This window comes from Nelumbo nucifera, chromosome 1 (assembly GCF_055504915.1).
Source record: "Nelumbo nucifera cultivar China Antique chromosome 1, China Antique-T2T, whole genome shotgun sequence".
In the NCBI taxonomy this organism is placed as follows: domain Eukaryota; kingdom Viridiplantae; phylum Streptophyta; class Magnoliopsida; order Proteales; family Nelumbonaceae; genus Nelumbo; species Nelumbo nucifera.
In genome coordinates this window covers 17,003,348-17,021,828 of record NC_142649.1, presented here as the reverse complement: position 1 = coordinate 17,021,828, position 18,481 = coordinate 17,003,348, and the positions used below count along the sequence as shown (strand labels likewise).

General features: G+C 41.1%; 1 protein-coding gene across 1 annotated transcript; it reads left to right on the top strand.

The window, feature by feature from the left end:
* Nucleotides 1-6,333: 6,333 nt before the first annotated feature.
* LOC148802952 (senescence-specific cysteine protease SAG12-like) lies at nucleotides 6,334-7,509 on the top strand. Its single transcript, XM_088896509.1, has 2 exons — nucleotides 6,334-6,787; nucleotides 6,920-7,509. The coding sequence occupies exons 1-2, from the start codon at nucleotides 6,334-6,336 to the stop codon at nucleotides 7,507-7,509; spliced, it is 1,044 nt and encodes a 347-aa protein (XP_088752635.1).
* Nucleotides 7,510-18,481: the final 10,972 nt, after the last annotated feature.

The following is an 18,481-nucleotide window of genomic DNA, read 5'->3' as shown; positions in this document are numbered from 1 at the left end:
CTTCAGTCCCTATGGGAGTAGTAGCTCAACTTTCTACTGGGAGCTGATTTTGATTTTGGTCAGGCACCCAGTTCTCTACAAGGGGTCGGTTAAGGTTTTGGTTAGGAACCCGGTCATAGACCTGGTTGGGAATCTGATTGGGAACCCAAGCAGATGTTGTGGGAATCTGACTAGAAACCCAATCAGATGTCAGGAACTCGGTTAGACTTTGTTGGGAATCTATCTGGGAACCCAACCGGTTAGACACCCGGTTCTCGCTGGTTCTAATGTTGTTGTTGTTGAATCTGCGGTTGTTGTGTCTATTGTTGCCCCCTATTAGGGTGGCAAACTTGTCCTCACAGGCTCTCATCTGATTGCTCATTCCGCAGATACATTACACCAGGTCATAGAACTAGCGCGTGTCGGCTCCAGTGGGAGCCACGGAGGGCTTATCTGCAGGAGGAGGCGCATTCACATGAGATGGTGTCGTGGTTGGGTCTAGAGTGGGTGGGATGCCTGGTGGGGTTAAAGACACATTTCCGGTAGTCACTAAAGGTACTTATGGTATCATTCTGAGCTACTCGTGTCCCTTAATGATTTGATTATTGTTGTTGTTGGAGGGCTGGTTGCTTGATGAAGACATGGATATTAGTGTAAGATGCTTAAAAATGAGAACTTAGCTTTTTTCCATGTACTCTCACAGATGGCGCCAATTGATGGTATGCGATCAGGCGGCTCTCACGTGGCAGATGACTTGGATGCCGAATCGGATGCTCACATTTAGTGGCCAAGCTGTATCATTCTGCAAAAGGCGAGAGTTAGAGTGCTCGGGTTGTTTTTACCCGGGGTGGGCACTCCGATGCTTAAGGCAACAAAGAGTTCTTAGAAGGTCTTAAGAGATTAGAGAGTGCGAGAGCTTATAATCATGCATACCTCTTCTGTAGAAACGAGACCTTTATATAGGCGTAAGTGCTCAGAGACCTTCTAGTAATGGGTCTCAGGTTCTCGCAAAGCTGTTTCCGTTAAGTCGGGAGAGTAATTATGTCGATTACGTAATCTGTGCAGAGGGCTTAGGTCCATCCAATTGGCTCTGATGCATGTAATGTAAGTAATCCGGCCCAATGGTCGATTCATTAATATCTGGAGAACTCGGTCTAGCAACGGATTTGTGTGACAAGTCAGTGAGCACGCTCTGTAGGTCGCCAGTAGTACCTTTCTTTGCTCGATCGATCTACGAAGTAAGTAGCCCCTTGTTCGGAGGTCCTTCAAATCGGCCAAGATGAGGTATTTTTGGTCGGCCCCGCTAGGTGATCTGCTTACTTAGCACTGAGATATCACTTGAAAGCCACGTATCATAATATCATTTGGTGGACCAAATTACCCCTCATCACCTCCCAATTTCCTACTCACTTTTCCTACTCTTAGTCTTCTCTTGAGATAGACGCTAGCTTTTAGCTCATGGACTTAATTCTTTTCTAAAAGCCTACCATTGACTTGCGTTCTTTAATCATGTCTTATGTTTTTCTAAGATGTCCACAACCACAAGGTACTTGGAGACACCTCCCATCTCTTATCAACTTAATTAATTCCATCCCATACAATCGAGAGTTGAGACACGGCCAACCTGTTTCAGCCCAGATTTCCTACTCACTTTTCCTATCCACTCTCTACCCGCCGTGAATTACATCCAAACATCTCTTAATTCAAACTAAAGAAATTAGGGGTGACAATGTTGACCCTGACCCTTTTGACCCACCCAACCCACCCGCTTCAAAACCCACCCATTTCAATAGTGGGTTATATGGGTCAAGTGATCCATTAGGGTCAAGGAAAAAGAGGGTCAGAGTGGGATGGGTCGAGGGTACCCATTGGGTCAAAAGGCGTTAGGGTCACTTGGGTAAGGAGAGGGTCGAGAGAGGGTAAGACCGTAAGAGGAGAGGGTCGAGAGAGGGTAAGACCGTAAGAGGAGAGGGTCGAGAGAGAGTTGCTGCAAGAGTTGAACTGTTGAACAAAGATCTTTGGATTTTTCTCAGTTCTCAGTTGAACGAACTTCCACCATTGAAGATTAATCCATTATTTAAGTTTCAGATCTTTGCTCTTTGTTCCACTAGTCATTAGATCAAGTGCAAGATCAAAAGGTGTTAGGGTTTCAATCCATTTGTTGTTATTTGATTCGCCATTGAAGCAAGTTCTCCACCATTGAAGCAAGATTGTCCTCTCTACCATTGAAACAAGTTTGTCCTCTTAGCTTCAATGCCATTGTTTCTCAGAGTTCTCAAATCTCAAGTCGCGTGTACATCAGAGTTTTGGATAGGTAAATCTTTTGACATTGTTCAACCTTCATTGATTATCTGCCTCCCATAGTCATATTGTTCAATTAAAAAGTTGAACATGAAACATGTCTGAAACTTGTCCCTGTTGCATATATTTTGTGCAAAAAGTGCCCAAAACATATATTTACTCTCTACTGGACACAGAATGATCCCCATTGGTTAGGTGGGATGATTCATGGCAAGTTGAGTCATGGGCTCATGGGGATCTCTCTTTGTTGGACGACTATTGGAAGAAAAAGATAAAACAGAGAAAAGAACGAAATGACTACAAGGCTGCTGGACTGGATCAATGAATGTCTCCCTTAACTTGTTGCTTGTAATGGAGCTTCATTTATTAAACACCGCAGATTTACAGTATAGACTAATGCAAATCAACCCAGAAAGTATGTCTTCAGTTTGTTCTTTTATCAAATATCTAAGGCCGCTTGTCTTCTCGTTATATCTCGTCTAGAGGTGATGGTTTTAATTAAGTTGGGTTGACGTGAGCGTCCATTCTTGATAAGTTTATTTCTTTTATTTTGTTTAAGATTGACGATGACTTGTCTAAACTTAGATTCTAAGGCTACCATTTGCCCATGCCCATTGAACATGGTCACTATTTTATGACAATCTTATCTAATATCTAGCACTGAACCCCACATCAGTTCTGTAAATTTAAATTAAGGTCCACGGCATTGACTGATTGTTAATTAAATTGGAGCAATGGATGTCACATCTTCTACTATGCTACACAAGTCCAAGCTCATAACAGTTGTGTTGTTATAATTTATAGCCTCAAATCTGCCGCTCTATTCATTATAATATGGTTTGGTAAAGAAGTTTTCAAACAACACCAAGGGATGGTCTCCAATGAATAAAGAATATTAGATAGAACAACAAAGTTTCAGCAAACTGTTTGAGTTTAAACATGACTTCATTTATAAAGAATTATCTTCAGAACTTTAAAGAATATTGATAGAACTTCTCTGTGTCATCCAAATTAAATATTTGATACTAGAAACATTCATTTGGAATCATATTCTAGTTAGCTGATTTTTGAACCTATCACTCTCCATTCTAGGAGGGTGAGACACCTAAGTAGCTTACCCCAGGTTGGAACACATGGAAAGTTATATGCCCCCAAACTATGTTAGAGGTCTTGTGTCTAAGTAGCTATGAAAAGTCCCTAGTTGTCATCAATGACCCTTAATCACAATTCTCAATGTGTCTAATCTTCCAATCTCACTCTTTTGATTAAAATAACATTAGCATTATACACCAGAAATGCCACACTTCAAAAACTTCAGCTTTTTAACTTCTCTGATACTTATGGTTTATAACTTTAACCCAACACAAACATGATAAGACTTGATCATGCCCAATCTAGCTTCTAAAATCAACATTCCAAATATTTCCTCAAAATCTCTATGTTCTTTTTAATTAAATAAGGTCTATTACTTTCCATCTTTTTTTTCTTCTGTTACAAATAGCAAGGCATGAGTTTCTGCTAGTATATTGTCACTAATTCAGAAAGTATTATTTAACGAAATGAACATTTTCACCAATCTACTAGACCAATCCATAGTTTCCTGATTCAGCTTCCTGCTTGTGTGGTACATGTTGGCCTTGATTCATAATGAAGGAAAATTACAAATTGGGGTAAACCATGCACAAGCCATAATATTTTATTTATTTTGTTTATAATTAAGGAACAAGTTAATTACTTGCTTTTGTAAAATAGAAAAATAAGTAAGTTGGTTGACAAATTTCGTGATATATTTAAATTTTTAGAACATAATTTCGTGATATATTTTGTAAAAATATAAAGTTATTTTTTGTGTTTTTAATAAATATTTTAAAGTTATTATTTAATTTTGTTAGAATATTTAAATAATTATTAAATTTTTTAATCCAAACTTTCTTTAGAGAGATATAGATAAAAAGTAGGGGAGAGGATAAATAGGAATTAGAGATAATTTAGGAGAGAAACTCTCTACTAAATTAGAGATAATTTTGGGGATAAATTGGAATTAGAGATAATTTAGAAGATAAATAGGAATTATAGATAAGTTTGGAGAAAGCGGGGGATAGTGGGGGATATAGTCATGGAGAAATTTTAGAAGCACCCCCTCTCTCAGCTGGAATTCTCACCAGCTTTCCAAAATCTGTAAAAAACTCTATAAATTTCCCAGTTTTTACAGGATTTGCACAGGGACCCTCAAAGGTCACAATATTGAATTTAACTGGGAAAATGACACATTTTGACTATTCTAAGGCCCAAGTAACCCTAAAATGATGCTCGTTAAGGCATCAAAATATAGAGTTATCAGGAACCAACGAGGGCTCGACTACCTACGTTTGCCCCCCAATGGAGGTTCCTTTGTTTTGGTTGTTTTTTGGGGATGACATGCTGAGTTTATGACAAATGTGGTGAGAGGTTGAACTGGATTTTTTGTTTAGGTTCCCACAAATGGTGTCAATTAATGGTGATCTTATCACCTAACTGCCCTACTGGAGGACAACTCAAACGAGTGGTGTTGAGGTTGACAGACCGGTATGCAGGAAGAAAGATATCAGAGTACCTGGGGGTTTCGACTTTAGCTAGGCACTCCGATGCTTATGTTAGCCGAGTTTAGTGAGCAAGAAAGCAAAGGGAGATTCTGAGAGCTAGAGAGATAAAATGCAATGAATGACGAGTACCTTGAGAAGGCATGGACGACATGCCGTCATTTGTTTCCGAACCAATAGGCATACTAATCGCATAAGGATAATGTGTCATGTTTATCGGTAACCCAGAGGTCGGCCGGCTACTCAAGTCTTTGTCTACCCAGGTCAGGGAGGTCAAGTTGTCATCCAAAGTCACCAACTCATTCTCCCGAGGTGATGTGCTCCACTCTGCTGTGGAGTGACTTGCTGGTCTTCCATCAGTCGAGACGTAGGTCGAGCTGGTCGGCTTGGGCAGACTTGGTGGGTGCGACCTGCCTCCATATGGCGCTGACATGTCATTAAATGGTTTGGGCTAGCCACATGGCTCTTCGTGACCGAACGGTTAGATCACCCCTCATCGATCACTTATCAATTACATGTATACGAGTGTTTATATACGTGTAAATGGACACTTGCGAGAGAGTGAATGGAAGTACAAGACTAGGAAAAAATAGTTTCGAACTCATTAAACATTGAATAGTTTGTGGTCCAGGAAAGAGTAACATTGATCATGATTGCGTCCCCTGAGTGCTAGAAAATATGTTCCCCAATTTGCGCATGTAATGGATGCCACTCTCTCATATGACATGAGGAAAGTTCTTACTGAATGTTACGGTTCAAGTTGGATTCTCCAATTAATTGGGTGCAAAAGCCAAGGAACCTCTTCGGCATTTGTCTCAATGTGTAGTTTTCTTAACTTATATTTGTGACGATATCACGGGTGGGTTATCAACCTGTTCAACTCGGATTGTTGAACCATTGACCTACAACCTGGAGGAACAAATGGGTCAACAAGTTCTATTTTTAAATTGGTCAATTATAAATAGCATCAAATATGCCAATTTGTATTGATCAACCGAAAATGATTGAAGAAGAAAGTGGAAACATTAAACACAACCTTAATCTCCAACTCTAGACCATCTCAATCATCATATAACTTTATGAAGTCTGAATACTTACTTTTATTCTAATAGTTTTTGTCAGTCACATCTGTTTTATATGATGTATAAAGGACACTTGTGACAGACCGAACGCAAGTATAAGAGTAAGTAAATTAAGTTGCTTTTTGTCACGGTTCCGTTTCCAAAGTGCAAGAAAATATGATTCCCCAATTTGCGCATGTAATTCTTGCCACACCCCCTGCACGGCAAGTAAATTAACATAGTTTGTATTGTTCTACTTGGGGGGAAGTGCATGCAAATGCAGCTCGATCGATCTATATAAATGAAAACCACAAAAGGAGTTGGACATCGATCCTCAATTGCTTAGCCTTTAATTTGTTCTCCTCTTATTCATCATCATATAACTAGTTAATTATCAGTTGTTTCAGACGACAATGGCCAGCTGTCAACTCATCACCTGTGCCATGGCCTCGCTATTGATCATCATTTTAGGAGCTTCTACTTCTCAAGCCAATGCCCGCACTCTCCAGCAAGCATCTATGTTGGAGAGGTTTGAGCAATGGATGGCTCGCCATGGAGTTGTATACCAAGACAATGTAGAGAAGGAGAAACGCTTCAACATATTCAAGAACAATGCCGAGCGCATAGATTCGTTCAACTTGGCTGGTGATAGACCATACAAGCAAAGCATAAATGTATTTGCTGACCGGACCGATGAAGAGTTAAAGCATTACCGTAATGGCTACATAAATTTTGCACAACAAAGGCCATCATCAAAATTTCCCCATGGCCGCAGTTTCAGTTACGAAAATGTGACTGATGTTCCGCCAAGTCTAGACTGGAGAGAAAAAGGAGCTGTTACCCCCATCAAAGACCAAGGCCGTTGTGGTAAGTGGCAATATATTTTTTTTTTTCTTTTCTACCAAGTATATATATAATTTGGGGTGCAAGTGCAACTAGGGTTCAAAGCATTACAATACGTACAATTCACTAACAAAGCAATCAATTCATTATATATAGGATGTTGTTGGGCATTCTCGGCAGTGGCAGCAATAGAAGGGATTATCCAAATCAAGAAAGGCCAACAAATTTCTCTATCTGAGCAACAGCTGGTAGACTGCAACACTGAAAATAATGGCTGTGACGGTGGTTTTATGGATACTGCATTCCAATATATCCAACAAACTGGAGGCATTAACAGCGAAAAAAACTACCCTTACAGAGGAGTGCAGGGAATGTGCGACACAGAGAAATCAGCATCCCACACAGCAAGTATCAGTGGATATGTGGACGTCCCATCAAATGATGAGAATGAGTTATTGAAGGCAGTAGCAATGCAACCAGTTTCTGTCGCCATAGACGCTAGTTCCAACGACTTCCTCTTCTACTCAACTGGTGTTTTTACAGGGGAATGTGGAACTGATTTAAACCATGCTGTTACAGTGGTTGGTTATGGTACAAGTGAAGAGGGCATGAAGTACTGGCTACTCAAGAATTCGTGGGGCACTCAGTGGGGAGATAAGGGATATATGCGAATCCAAAGAGATGTTGCTGCCTCAAATGGTGGCCTTTGTGGCATTGCCATGAAAGCCTCTTATCCTACCGCCTAATTAAACATCTATCAGCTATACTAGCTAATAAATACATGCATGCATGGTGATAATTGATATCGCTCGGAGTTTATATATATAAATTACAAAGAAGTTGCTCTAGGAATATGTTATAACGATGTCATTGAGTGGGTTTGTTGTATTGAATGTTCCGTATTACTCAAGTATTAAGTGTTAACTATTTGTCATTGATCGTGTAACTTAAATTATATATACTACTACTGAATGTTTACCTATATAAGGTGTACGTATTTGATATATATATGATTGTTGTTATCACTCTCGACCATTTGTGTGTGGAGTCTTCATCATCTACTAGTTTGTAGATGATGTTACCGGGAATTAAGTATTAATTTACCCTAAATCCCACCTCTCTGTTAAAAGGAGATTAATGCGAAAATTAATTAACAAGAATGAAAAAGTACCCATGTTGGTTAAGAAATTTATGTAATTGATGTAGAGTTGACTAAACTTTATAGCAGCAATCGATCCCAGAGCTTAGGAATGGTGTCTCTTGAGATTTATGGACGAGCAAAGGTCTTGTAACTGCTCCTTGATGCGAAAGGATGAATATCTGAGAAGGGCTCTGTTTTTCTTGAAGGCTAGGATGAAAACACTGAGAGAAATTTCGGCATTTTCAATTGGTTCTAATCTGAGATTGAAACTCTTTCGCAAGTTCCCTTCTTTTTTTCTTTTTTTTTTTTTAGTTTTTTACGTGCAATGGTGTTATTTTCAAATTTGTTCATATCAGATTCTAGTCTGACATCTCAGTAGAAAAAATGTAATTTTAAAGTTGCAATAATGGCCTTTACGTCAATTTCTTGGGTCAAGAGGGTTACATTGGGATTTTTTGGTTTACTTAATTTGTCCTAATTAGTTTAATATTGGGCCAAGGGGGATTAGGTTAAGGGCTGACGTCAGCCCTCACTCTTTTGAGTTCTTAGATTGGGATACATACAAGTGTGATTTAAGGGGGATTATATCTGTGTATGCGCTAGCTTACACAGGACTTTGAAGACAAGTTAGAAATCAAAATTATATATGCAGCAGTAGGCCGTAATTGTGTGCAGAAGATAAGAAAACACAACATTAATTTACCACTTGAGTAATGGGGCTTCTGTTTCGGATCATCCATCATCAAATGAGCAATCTCCGTAGTCCGCTCCTTATCAACTTAATTATACTCCATAATCAAGACACGACCAAGTGAGACAAAGTGATCATAATTTGTGGCGTTTTGTCATGGTTGTGTCCTTTGTCAGAGAATTCATCTGAGTGGGTGATCATAATGCTAGGATCAGCCTCTTTGTAAGATAAAGTAAATGACAGGTTTACATTCTCTCTAATGGAAACCTAAACTACCGCCAATGTACCTCACAGGAGGTTTTAATTCTCGGAATTATATTAATGTTTTATGAAAAATGTTTGCAAAATGTTTTAATTCTCCGAATCCATCCAAACAGAGAGTGTGACATTGTACCTTACAGCAAAGGGAGAGGTCATTTCTTGTCGAGTACTGTTGTGACCATTATGGTCTGAGAGGTTATGTGTAAAAGACCATTACAGCGTTGATTATCTGAGGGTCTTTATCTTACCTAAGTCCATTATCCTTGGATCTTCATAAGATAGCTGAATTCAATGATCATTTAAGTGTAAATGTTGGTCCCATATTGAACCCAAAGTGATGTGGTCATGGGTTTACTACATTTAACAATAAATTCGGCCAAGCCTTTTAATAGAGGCTGGGCTGAACCCATGTGGACTTATGTGAGATCATTGTGGGGTCGCACGCCATAAAAATTAGGCCTGAGCTGTCCATGCAACATCTTGGGTCGTGATCCTTTGAAGGAAATGGGCCTAAGGCCTATAATTAAGAGGATAAGGCTTATCTCTTAATAGATTCTAGATCCAAATTAGATTTGGATAATCTCCTAATTTGATTAGGAGAAGTGCTCCATAAAAAGATAAAAGAAGAAGACAGTGAACTAGAGTAGAACACCACTCTTTCTTGTTCTCTCTTCTATTCTTTTGTCTTTCAAGAAACCCTATCACGACTTAGGCATTTAAGGATACATAGAGATCACTTTTCTTCTGATTTTTTAAGAAAAATTCAGATGAACTTTAGGCTCACCATCCCCACTTCGATCTAAGTAGTTGGGTTGCAGTTTTGCTGAAAATTATGCTGTTGAATCAGTTTCACCTACACACTGCGCCATCTTCAGTGGAGAATGGCTTTGGGACTGATTTGGGCGTGAACTTCCACCATGGGATCTACATTTGTGGTATCCATATTAAGTATAGATTTCCCTCATTGATTGGTTTCAAATCTGGTCCAGTTCAATGCAAGATTTGAAAAATACAATTTTTCAAAACATAGGGAATTCAACTCCCAAAAGGATTAATAAATTTTTGAAATTTTGCCCAGCCATCAAGCATGGTTCGGCCATCCATATGATGGATCCTAACCCTTCCAACAGTGATATCAAAGTCAGGTTCAGCCCTTGGACTAAACCAAACTAGATTTGAACCAAAACTCAAATCGGCAAGAACTAGTCTAGCCAATTTGAGCAGTTAGCAGAAATCTCTAAGAATTTGGTTCTCAAAGTGGGACAATGATCTAAAATTCTTATAGATATATTCTGATATATTATAGAATTGTTTTATTATGGATTCTTGAAAGTGTATTGGAGATCGAACTCTTGATGGTGGCAAGATCGATGCACACCAAATTTATTAATTTGATTTTTTGGTCTGTGATTAATTATTTTTTTTCTAGAAAGAATGTATTAAGTTTTTCTGATGTAAGCAATAGAAATTAAGGTTTTTTTATTTTTTTACATCAGAGAAATCGTTGGAGCTTATAGAGAAGATAGAGATTGCATATAGAGATCGATATGCAGATTGTAGTTTCGTAGGGATGAAGCATTTGTCCTAATTGGATTGGACTATCACACTATCAACCCTAGCTATTTTTTTTTCTATGTATTTGCTTCGTGTACTCTTTCTCCGACCCACCTGGCTCAAATCTGAGAAGTGTACCGCATTCCCAAAGAGAACAAACTGAGGTGTCCTAGGGTCAGGGAGAGGGCCACTTCGGCCCGTCTCGGGGAGATTTGTGTGTGCATCCATAGTTTGATTTTCAGCCTTAGGTTCCCTTTAGATCTGGGGGTAGTGGTCGTCCTGAGGTGGCATCGAGTCCTACCTGTTCAGTTTATGCTGAACTCATTTTTTTACCTGGTCGGGTTACTTGTTCTTCCTTGTTTCTCTTCTTTTGTACTAACTATTCAGAGCCCTGCAGTTGGTTTGACCGGTCGTTGTCCTTGTCAACTGCCTCCACAGTTTGCGACGATTTTATTAGTCATGAGAGATTGAGAACGCCTAGTTGAAGGCGGAGTTGGCCTAGTTGAAGGGCGGAGTCGAGGAGAGGGACAAAATTGTCCGCAAGTTGAAGGGATGCATCCAAGATATCAAGGAGGCGTGGGATGTGCTGCGGAGGGGGCTCAAGGAGGCCAACGCGAAGATAGCTTGGGCAAAAGAGTAGGGTGTCTCTAAGTATAGAGCTTTAGAGGATCATTAGAACGAGTTGGATTCAGTCTCTATCAGCGGAGGGTGATGCGTTAGTACCCAGAGGTGGCTGGTGTCGTTCATGGGTTCAGCCCATTTGATATCAAAGAGTCTGATAGTGGAGATGTTGTCGTTGCCGATGCCTAGGACACCCCCTAGTAGATAGTTCATGTGTTGTCTCTACCCTTTTTTCTGTTGTACACAGCTTGGTATGTCGAGCTTATAATCATTGTATCCACTTTTTCATTAATGGAAGTTTGGTCTTTTGGCCAAGCACTTTCTATGTTGTTTTTCCTTTCCTTTTCTAATATGATCCGTTTCGGAATTAGGTTGGTTGATAGGAACCATAGGTCGTGCTTCTGTACTTGCTCTTAAGCTAGTCGGGGTTTCGAACATGTTGTTGTGGCTGGGGTCTTCGGCTCAATGGCCTCGGCCTCATGTTTTCCAAGGTCTTCGGCCTTTGTCGACCGAGGTCTTCGTTTTTGATTCTCGCCAGCTGAGGTCTTTGGCTAAGGTGTTTCCAAGCTCTCAACATTACCGGGATACTCGGTAGCACCTAGTCTTGGAGAGCTTCACACTCTTTAACTGGGCTAGTCGTGGTCCTCAATTAGCTCTGCTTCAACTATGAGTCGGGAGGGTGCACGGAGTTCGACAACCATCCTCTTGCCATTTTGTGGCAGAGACATCGTTCCCACGAAGCCCATCGGGGGATTGTTTTGCCCTCGACTATCTGTGGTCCGTCGGGTCTTTCATGAGTTTGCCGTCATGTTGTGATCGTTGGTCAACATAGAGTTCGGTCATTGGAGTTTGTCCGGGCTGTGTGTAGGCGTTTGGCCATTTATTCTTGAAGAAAATTCTTTGTTTACTGAATTTGTACAACTTGGTCACGGTTAGTGTTGGGCCTAGCATGGCCCATGTGCCGTCGTGCCGTGTTGTGCCAGGCGGTGTATAGCATGACCCAATTTACACCTCTACTTTTATTATTGGCCAGTAGTAGCCTTGTTCATGGATCATTCAGACAACATACTCGGCCTCACTAGGACGGAGACATCACAATCAAGGGTGAATGACTTCCTTGCACAACTATTCGCCAATTATGATGTGACGATTTGACTTATGTCTGACATTCCAATCTGTGTTAGAATCTGAGGGCAACTCTCCATGGTGTAGTGATGAGAATGAAAATTATCATATCTTTATCCCTTAATATTCAGTCTTTTATACTTATTTAGTGCCTAATTGGACTCACTATTCTTATATTTTGATTTAGGGCACGAAAAGAGGCATTAGGTGAAAAACAAGGCTAATCGGGTAATTTTGCACAGTTTCAGCGCCGCATTGTAATTTTGGTATAACTCTTCCATCCGGACTCCGATTGAGATGATTCAAAATGCATTGGAAAGATAAGGAAAAGCTCTAAATCGGGCCCTGATTTTGAGTTTTGATAGATTCGGACTGCATCGATGTCAAAATCGGGCCCGAAGTATCTTCAAATTCGTAGAGAAGCTCAATTCACAGAGAGCCCCAGATTGCAGCAAAGCCCAATTCGCAGAGAAGCCCCAGTTCGCTGGAGAAGACCAGCCCAATTCAGCATGCAGTAGTAGGGCCCACTCATCATTCCTAATAGAATTCGGCTAAGAGTCTTAATCAGATCTGATTTTTATTGTAATCTTAAAGAAAGAAAAGAGTTAGAGTCCAACTTAATTAAGAGTTTCTATTTAGAGATAAGGATAAGATTAGATCTGAATTAGGAAATAGGATTTTCTATTTTTGAGAAAGAGAACTCCTAAGAGGAGCTGAAAACTGCTCCCCCCTAAGGCTATAAAAAGGGGGGCAGACTAGCAAGGAGGCATCATCAAATCTTGGAAACAAGAATTCAGCAAGAAGGGAGAAAAGAAGCAGAATACGCCCCCCCTCATCTGGAAGCTGCGATTTCTACATGAAGTGTGTGTAAGCTTTTGATTTATGGTTGAAAGGTTAGGGAAGCTTTGATTCTTAAACATTGTGAGATCTAATTGATTTTTATTTCAGTTCATTGTTTATGGGTATTCATATGTTTTCTGGGATTTCCTGTGAGGATTATTTTTATTGATTAAGCAAGATGGATCCCGTGCTCATTCAATGAGAATAATCTATGGCCGATTGAACTTCCAATTTCGTATATGATTGGTAGGTTTAATCATGGTGGAAACTAGCATAAATTGATTATGGACAAGTTTTCAATTTATGTTAGGAGGATATATGATCTGGTTTAAACAGTCCGAGCTTGTGAGATCGCTGACCAGAATTGGGTCTCTCCCCTCTTAATGCTATTAATAGATTAAATCCTAAGATCTTGTTTAGGACTGTCTATTAATAAGAGAAGCAATCAAAGATCTTGTTTTGGTTGCTGAGAAATACGAGTAGAGGCTGGCTGTTAGAGCTTGTTAATGGCTATAACCAATTTATTCATAAACATATGAATTTATCCTTGCATTGATGATCAATGATAAAGAATCAAGGCTGAACTTGTCCCTTCAACCAGAAGCTATCTCCCATCGATTTAATCCTTGCTTTATTTTATTTCATTTTATTTTCCTTATCTTTACAACAACCCCCTATTTCATTTTCTTGGAAATAAATCCACCCAATCCCTGTGGAGACGACCTTGCTCATCACTATATACAAAAATATTTAATCTGAGCAGGACTTTTATTTTTTGTTGGATTCGACACCCACCATGTAGATACACGAAAACTGAATCCATCTTGCTCAGTTCTATGACTTGCACAGGAGCCATCTCCTCTTCTATCGCCCTCTCTATGTTGGGGCACAACAAGTCTTCTACATATGTTGTCCTCTTGGTGTTGTCAGTAGAGCCGACAGCTATGAAAGCGCGTCATCTTGTGCCTTCTTGGATCTCGGTATTTGGTGGATGGATAAAGTATCAAACTGTCTAATTAGCTCACACACCTTCACCAAGTACTTAAACATTGAAGGATCCCGAGCTTCATAATGTTCATTCACTTGGTTCACCACGAGCTAGGAGTCAGTACATGCCTCTACATTCCTCACACCGACCTCCTTCCTGAGGGATAAACTATGTAGAATTGCCTTTACATTCACTTGGTTACATATCTAAAATTTCTTTAATTTTCTCAGGGTTGGCTTCAATGCCACGTCGAGTGACTATGTAATTGTGGAACTTGCCCGATGTGACCCCAAAGACACACTTGTTTGGATTGACCTTCAGGTTATATTTTCTTAGAGTAGCAAACATTCTTTAGAACAACAAACATCATCTACTTAAACTTTTACTTTATTTCCAATTAAATTTGAAAAAGAAATTGTTTACAAGACGCAAGTAGGTCGCCCTGACATTCTTTAGGCCAAAAGGCATGACCTTGTAACAATACAACCCAATTTTAGTTACAAAAGTTGTTTTCTCTTGGTCCGCTGGATCCATCTAGATCTATTTGTAGCCAGAATAAACACCCATTAATCTCAGCAGCTCAAACCCCGAGGTGGCATCTACCAATCTGTCCATCCTTAAGAATGGGAACATATACTTTGGGCAAGTTTGTTTCAGGTCTGTATAGTCGACGCACCTTCGCCAGTTCTCATTTTCCTTTTTCACGATCACCATATTCGTTATCCATCTCGGGTACTCTACTTCTCTGATAAAGTCGGCATTAAGGAGCTTCCCAACCTCCTCGTCAATTGTCCTCCACCTCTCTAGGGTGAAGTTCCTTTTCCTCTGCTTTAAAGGTCTAACCAAGGGATCTATGTTAAGTCTATGGATAATAACAAAGGGTTCTATGCCAGGCTTGTCGGCAGGTGACCAGGAAAATACATCAATATTTGAATGTAAAAAACTTACCAATTTAGAGCGTAGAGGTTCATTGAGTCATGAACCAATCTGGATTGTCTTCTTGGGCTCGATATCTTAGACCGACACCAGGTTGACATATTCCAATGGGTGAGCTCTATCCTTACCGAGCTCTGGGAGTAATTTTAGGTCGACTGCCAATGACCACTTTTCCTTGCCTTTCAAGGCCACCATGTAACATTTCAGGGACTCTAGATAGTCCCCATACACTACCCCAATTCCATTCTTAGTGGGGAATTTTTTGGCCATGTAGTATGTGGTTACCAAGGTTCGAAGTGTGTGCAGCATAGGGCGACAAAGAAAAACATTGTATGATGAAGGTGTGTCCACGGCCAAAAGATTATGGTCAAATGAAATCTTGTTCGGCATCGTCCTCACTATAACAAACAGCTTAATCCTTCCTAGAGGTTAGACGATGTCCCTGTTGAAACCACCCAAATACATGTCAGTAGGGAAGAAATCCTTCCTTTGTAGATTCATCTTCTCGAATGCCTCCATGAATAAGATGTCCACCGAGCTTCCACTGTCCACCAGGATGTGCTTCACTTCATAGTTATGGATGATCAACCTCATTATGATCGCGTCATCATGGGTTAGTGAGCCCCTTTCTTGTCATCATCGATGAAATAAATCACCTCCTCTATCCTTATTCTCTTGGAGGGCTTCACTTTGTCATTGCTCAAGTTGTGTCCTTAGCCTCTACTATTGACCCACCTGTGATCTTGTTGATCATCCCGATGAGTGCCCATTCATTCTGTTGGGGCTGGTCTCTTTGTGGGTTCCTCAACAGCTTGGTCCTCCTTAATGAATTTCCACAAGTGCCCCCCCTCTCCTTGTGATAGTGGCAGTACTGGTCTGGATTCCTGTTCTCAAAATTTCCCTTCAAGTGATTTGACCACTTCAAGCAATTGAATGATTTAATATTCATTAAGATCTTCCCCCTCCTCGCGTTCAATGGTGTGTAGTTTTTGTACATTATAGGGGAGTCCTAAAGCGTCTTGTCAACGACCTGGAGCGGCAAGGGATGACTTTAATCGGCATTTCAGTGACTTGGAGCACCTAGGCAACCTGTTGCCTCTACAACTGTGCTTGATCCATCTAGATTACAAAAGTTGTTTTCTCTTGGTCTGCTGGATCCATCTAGATCTTCTAGAAACCAGAATAGACGTCCATGAATCTCTACAGCTTGAACCCCGAGGTGCAATCAACTAGTCTGTCTATCCTTAAGAGTGGGAAGATATAGTTTGGTCAAGCTTGTTTCGGGTCTGTATAGCCGATGCACATATGCCACTTCACATTTGAGGACCTTCCCAACCTCCTTGTCAATTGTCCTACACCACTTTGGGGTGAATTTCCTTTTCCTCTACTTTATAGGTATAACCAAGGGAACTACATTAAATCTATGGGTAATAATAGAGGGGTCTATGCCAGGCATGCCGACACGCAACCAAGAAAATATATCAATATTTGAATGTTAAAAACTTACCAATTTAGAAGAGTGGAGGTTCATCGAGTTGTGGCCCAATCTGGATTGTCTTCTTGGGCTCGATATCTATGATCAACACGAGGATGACATCTTCCAATGGGTGAGCTCTATCCACGCCGAACTTTGGGAGTAGTTCCAGGTAGACCTGTTCCTGGGCCAGGCTCGTGCCTAGCTTTTGCCAAAATTTGAATGAGCCCGGCCCGAAGCCCGAGCATGACATAGTGTAAAGTCAGGTCCAAAACCTGGCCCATGAACAACACTATTTCTAGGTCAACTGCCAATGGGGGGAGTCCTAAAGCGTCTTGTCAATGACCTGGAGTGGCAAGGGATGACTTGAATTGGCATTTCAGTGACTTGGAGCACCTAGGCGACCTGTTGCTTCTACAACTGTGCTTGCTAATTCTTTTGCCTTGGCCATTATCAGGTTCCTTCCTCTTGCCGGCTCCGACAAGCTTTTCGTGTGCATGAAGCATTTCCTCGATGTTCATATATTTTTGGGCATGCATAAGGAACTTCCCCTTATTCTTTGTGAGGTTCTTCACAAGCAACCTTCTCAGGTGGGGGTCTCAGACGTCATGGATTGTTGCGGTCATCTGTATAGCGGGATCATGGTTCTAGATATACAGAACACTGGTATACCGTAATTAGGTAGCTGGATGTCTTCGAGTGACATCGGTTGGTAGCAAAGTGTGTCGTAAACAGGTTGACAATCTGGTCCTAGGTCTTAGTGGAGCTCGGGCCAAGCTTGAGTACCACATTTGGGTATCCTGGTGGAATATGGTTGGGAAGGCAAGGCACTTTCCTGCCTCATTTTCTTCATGCAGCTACATCAAAGCCTACAATCTGTTGATGTGGTCAACGAGGTTAGTCATTTAGTCCTAAGTCTCTAGGTTCGAGGCTAAAAAATTATTAGGTCAGGGCTCAGCAAGGATCTTGGCTGAAAGGGGCAAAGCCCGAATGAATTGAGGAGCAGTCGAGGTGTTTGATAGGCTGACTTCTTGTTCTTTAGGCGGGCTTGTCTGACGACCATCCACCTCAGGACCGAGTCGGCTCTTGATGGGATTATGCCTTGGGTGCCTCCTACGCCCATTTTGCTTGGACCCCAATGCCGAGGCCATGTTGTCCAACCTGACCGAGGTGGTTGCCCTACTAATTTCCACGTTAGGGGCGTAAGTGGTGTCTTGTGCTTAGGAAGTCCAACTCCTAGCAGGGTTCTCTGAGGCGTTGAGAAGACAACAATTGTCATCTGGTGGGGTTACTGACTTGTTGACGTTCTGGTTCTTGGGTGGTGGCTGCGTTTGCAATGACATCTGGGCTGCATTGGCCCAAGAGCGGTGAAGTGCTGCTTCCAGGACTACATGCGCAGGTCCATGCTTCAGACGTACAACATCAACTATTGAAACTGTTAATGATCTACACTGGTAGGAACGACCGATGGCTCGACTACTTACGTTTGCCCCCCAATGGAGGTTCCTTCATTTTGGTTGTTCTTTGGGGAAGACATGCTGGGATTATGACTAATGTGGTGAGAGGTTGAATTGGCTTTTTCATTTTGGTTCCCACATATGGTTTCAATTGATGCTGGGATTATGCCTAACTTCCCTACTAGAGGACAACTTGGACGAGTGGTGTTGAGATCGACGGACCGATCTGCAAGAAGAAAGATATTAGAGTACCTGGGGGTTTTGACTTGAGGTAGTCACTCCGATGCTTGAGTTAGTCGAATTTAGTGAGTAGGAAAGCAAAGGGAGAGTATAGGAACTAGAGAGATAAAATGCAATGGATCACGAGTACCTTGAGAAGGCATGGACAACATTCCGCCATTTGTTTAGGAACCGATAGGCGTACTAATCAGATAAAAACAATGCATCATGTATGTCGGTAACCCACAGGTCGGTCGACTACTCGTCATCGACAACCCGGTCAGGGAGGTCAAGTTGGCATCCAAAGTCATTGGCTTGTTCTCCCAAGGTGATGTGCTCCACATCGCTGTGGAGCAATCCGCTGGTCTTCCATTAGTCGAGATGCAGGTCAAGCTGGTTGGCTTGGGCTGA

Excerpts from the sequence above, each read along its gene's own strand:
- LOC148802952 (XM_088896509.1), top strand. The coding sequence starts at position 6,334 with ATGGCCAGCTGTCAACTCATCACCTGTGCCATGGCCTCGCTATTGATC. Across the intron at positions 6,788-6,919 it reads CAAAGACCAAGGCCGTTGTG|GATGTTGTTGGGCATTCTCG; the intron begins GTAAGTGGCAAT and ends CATTATATATAG.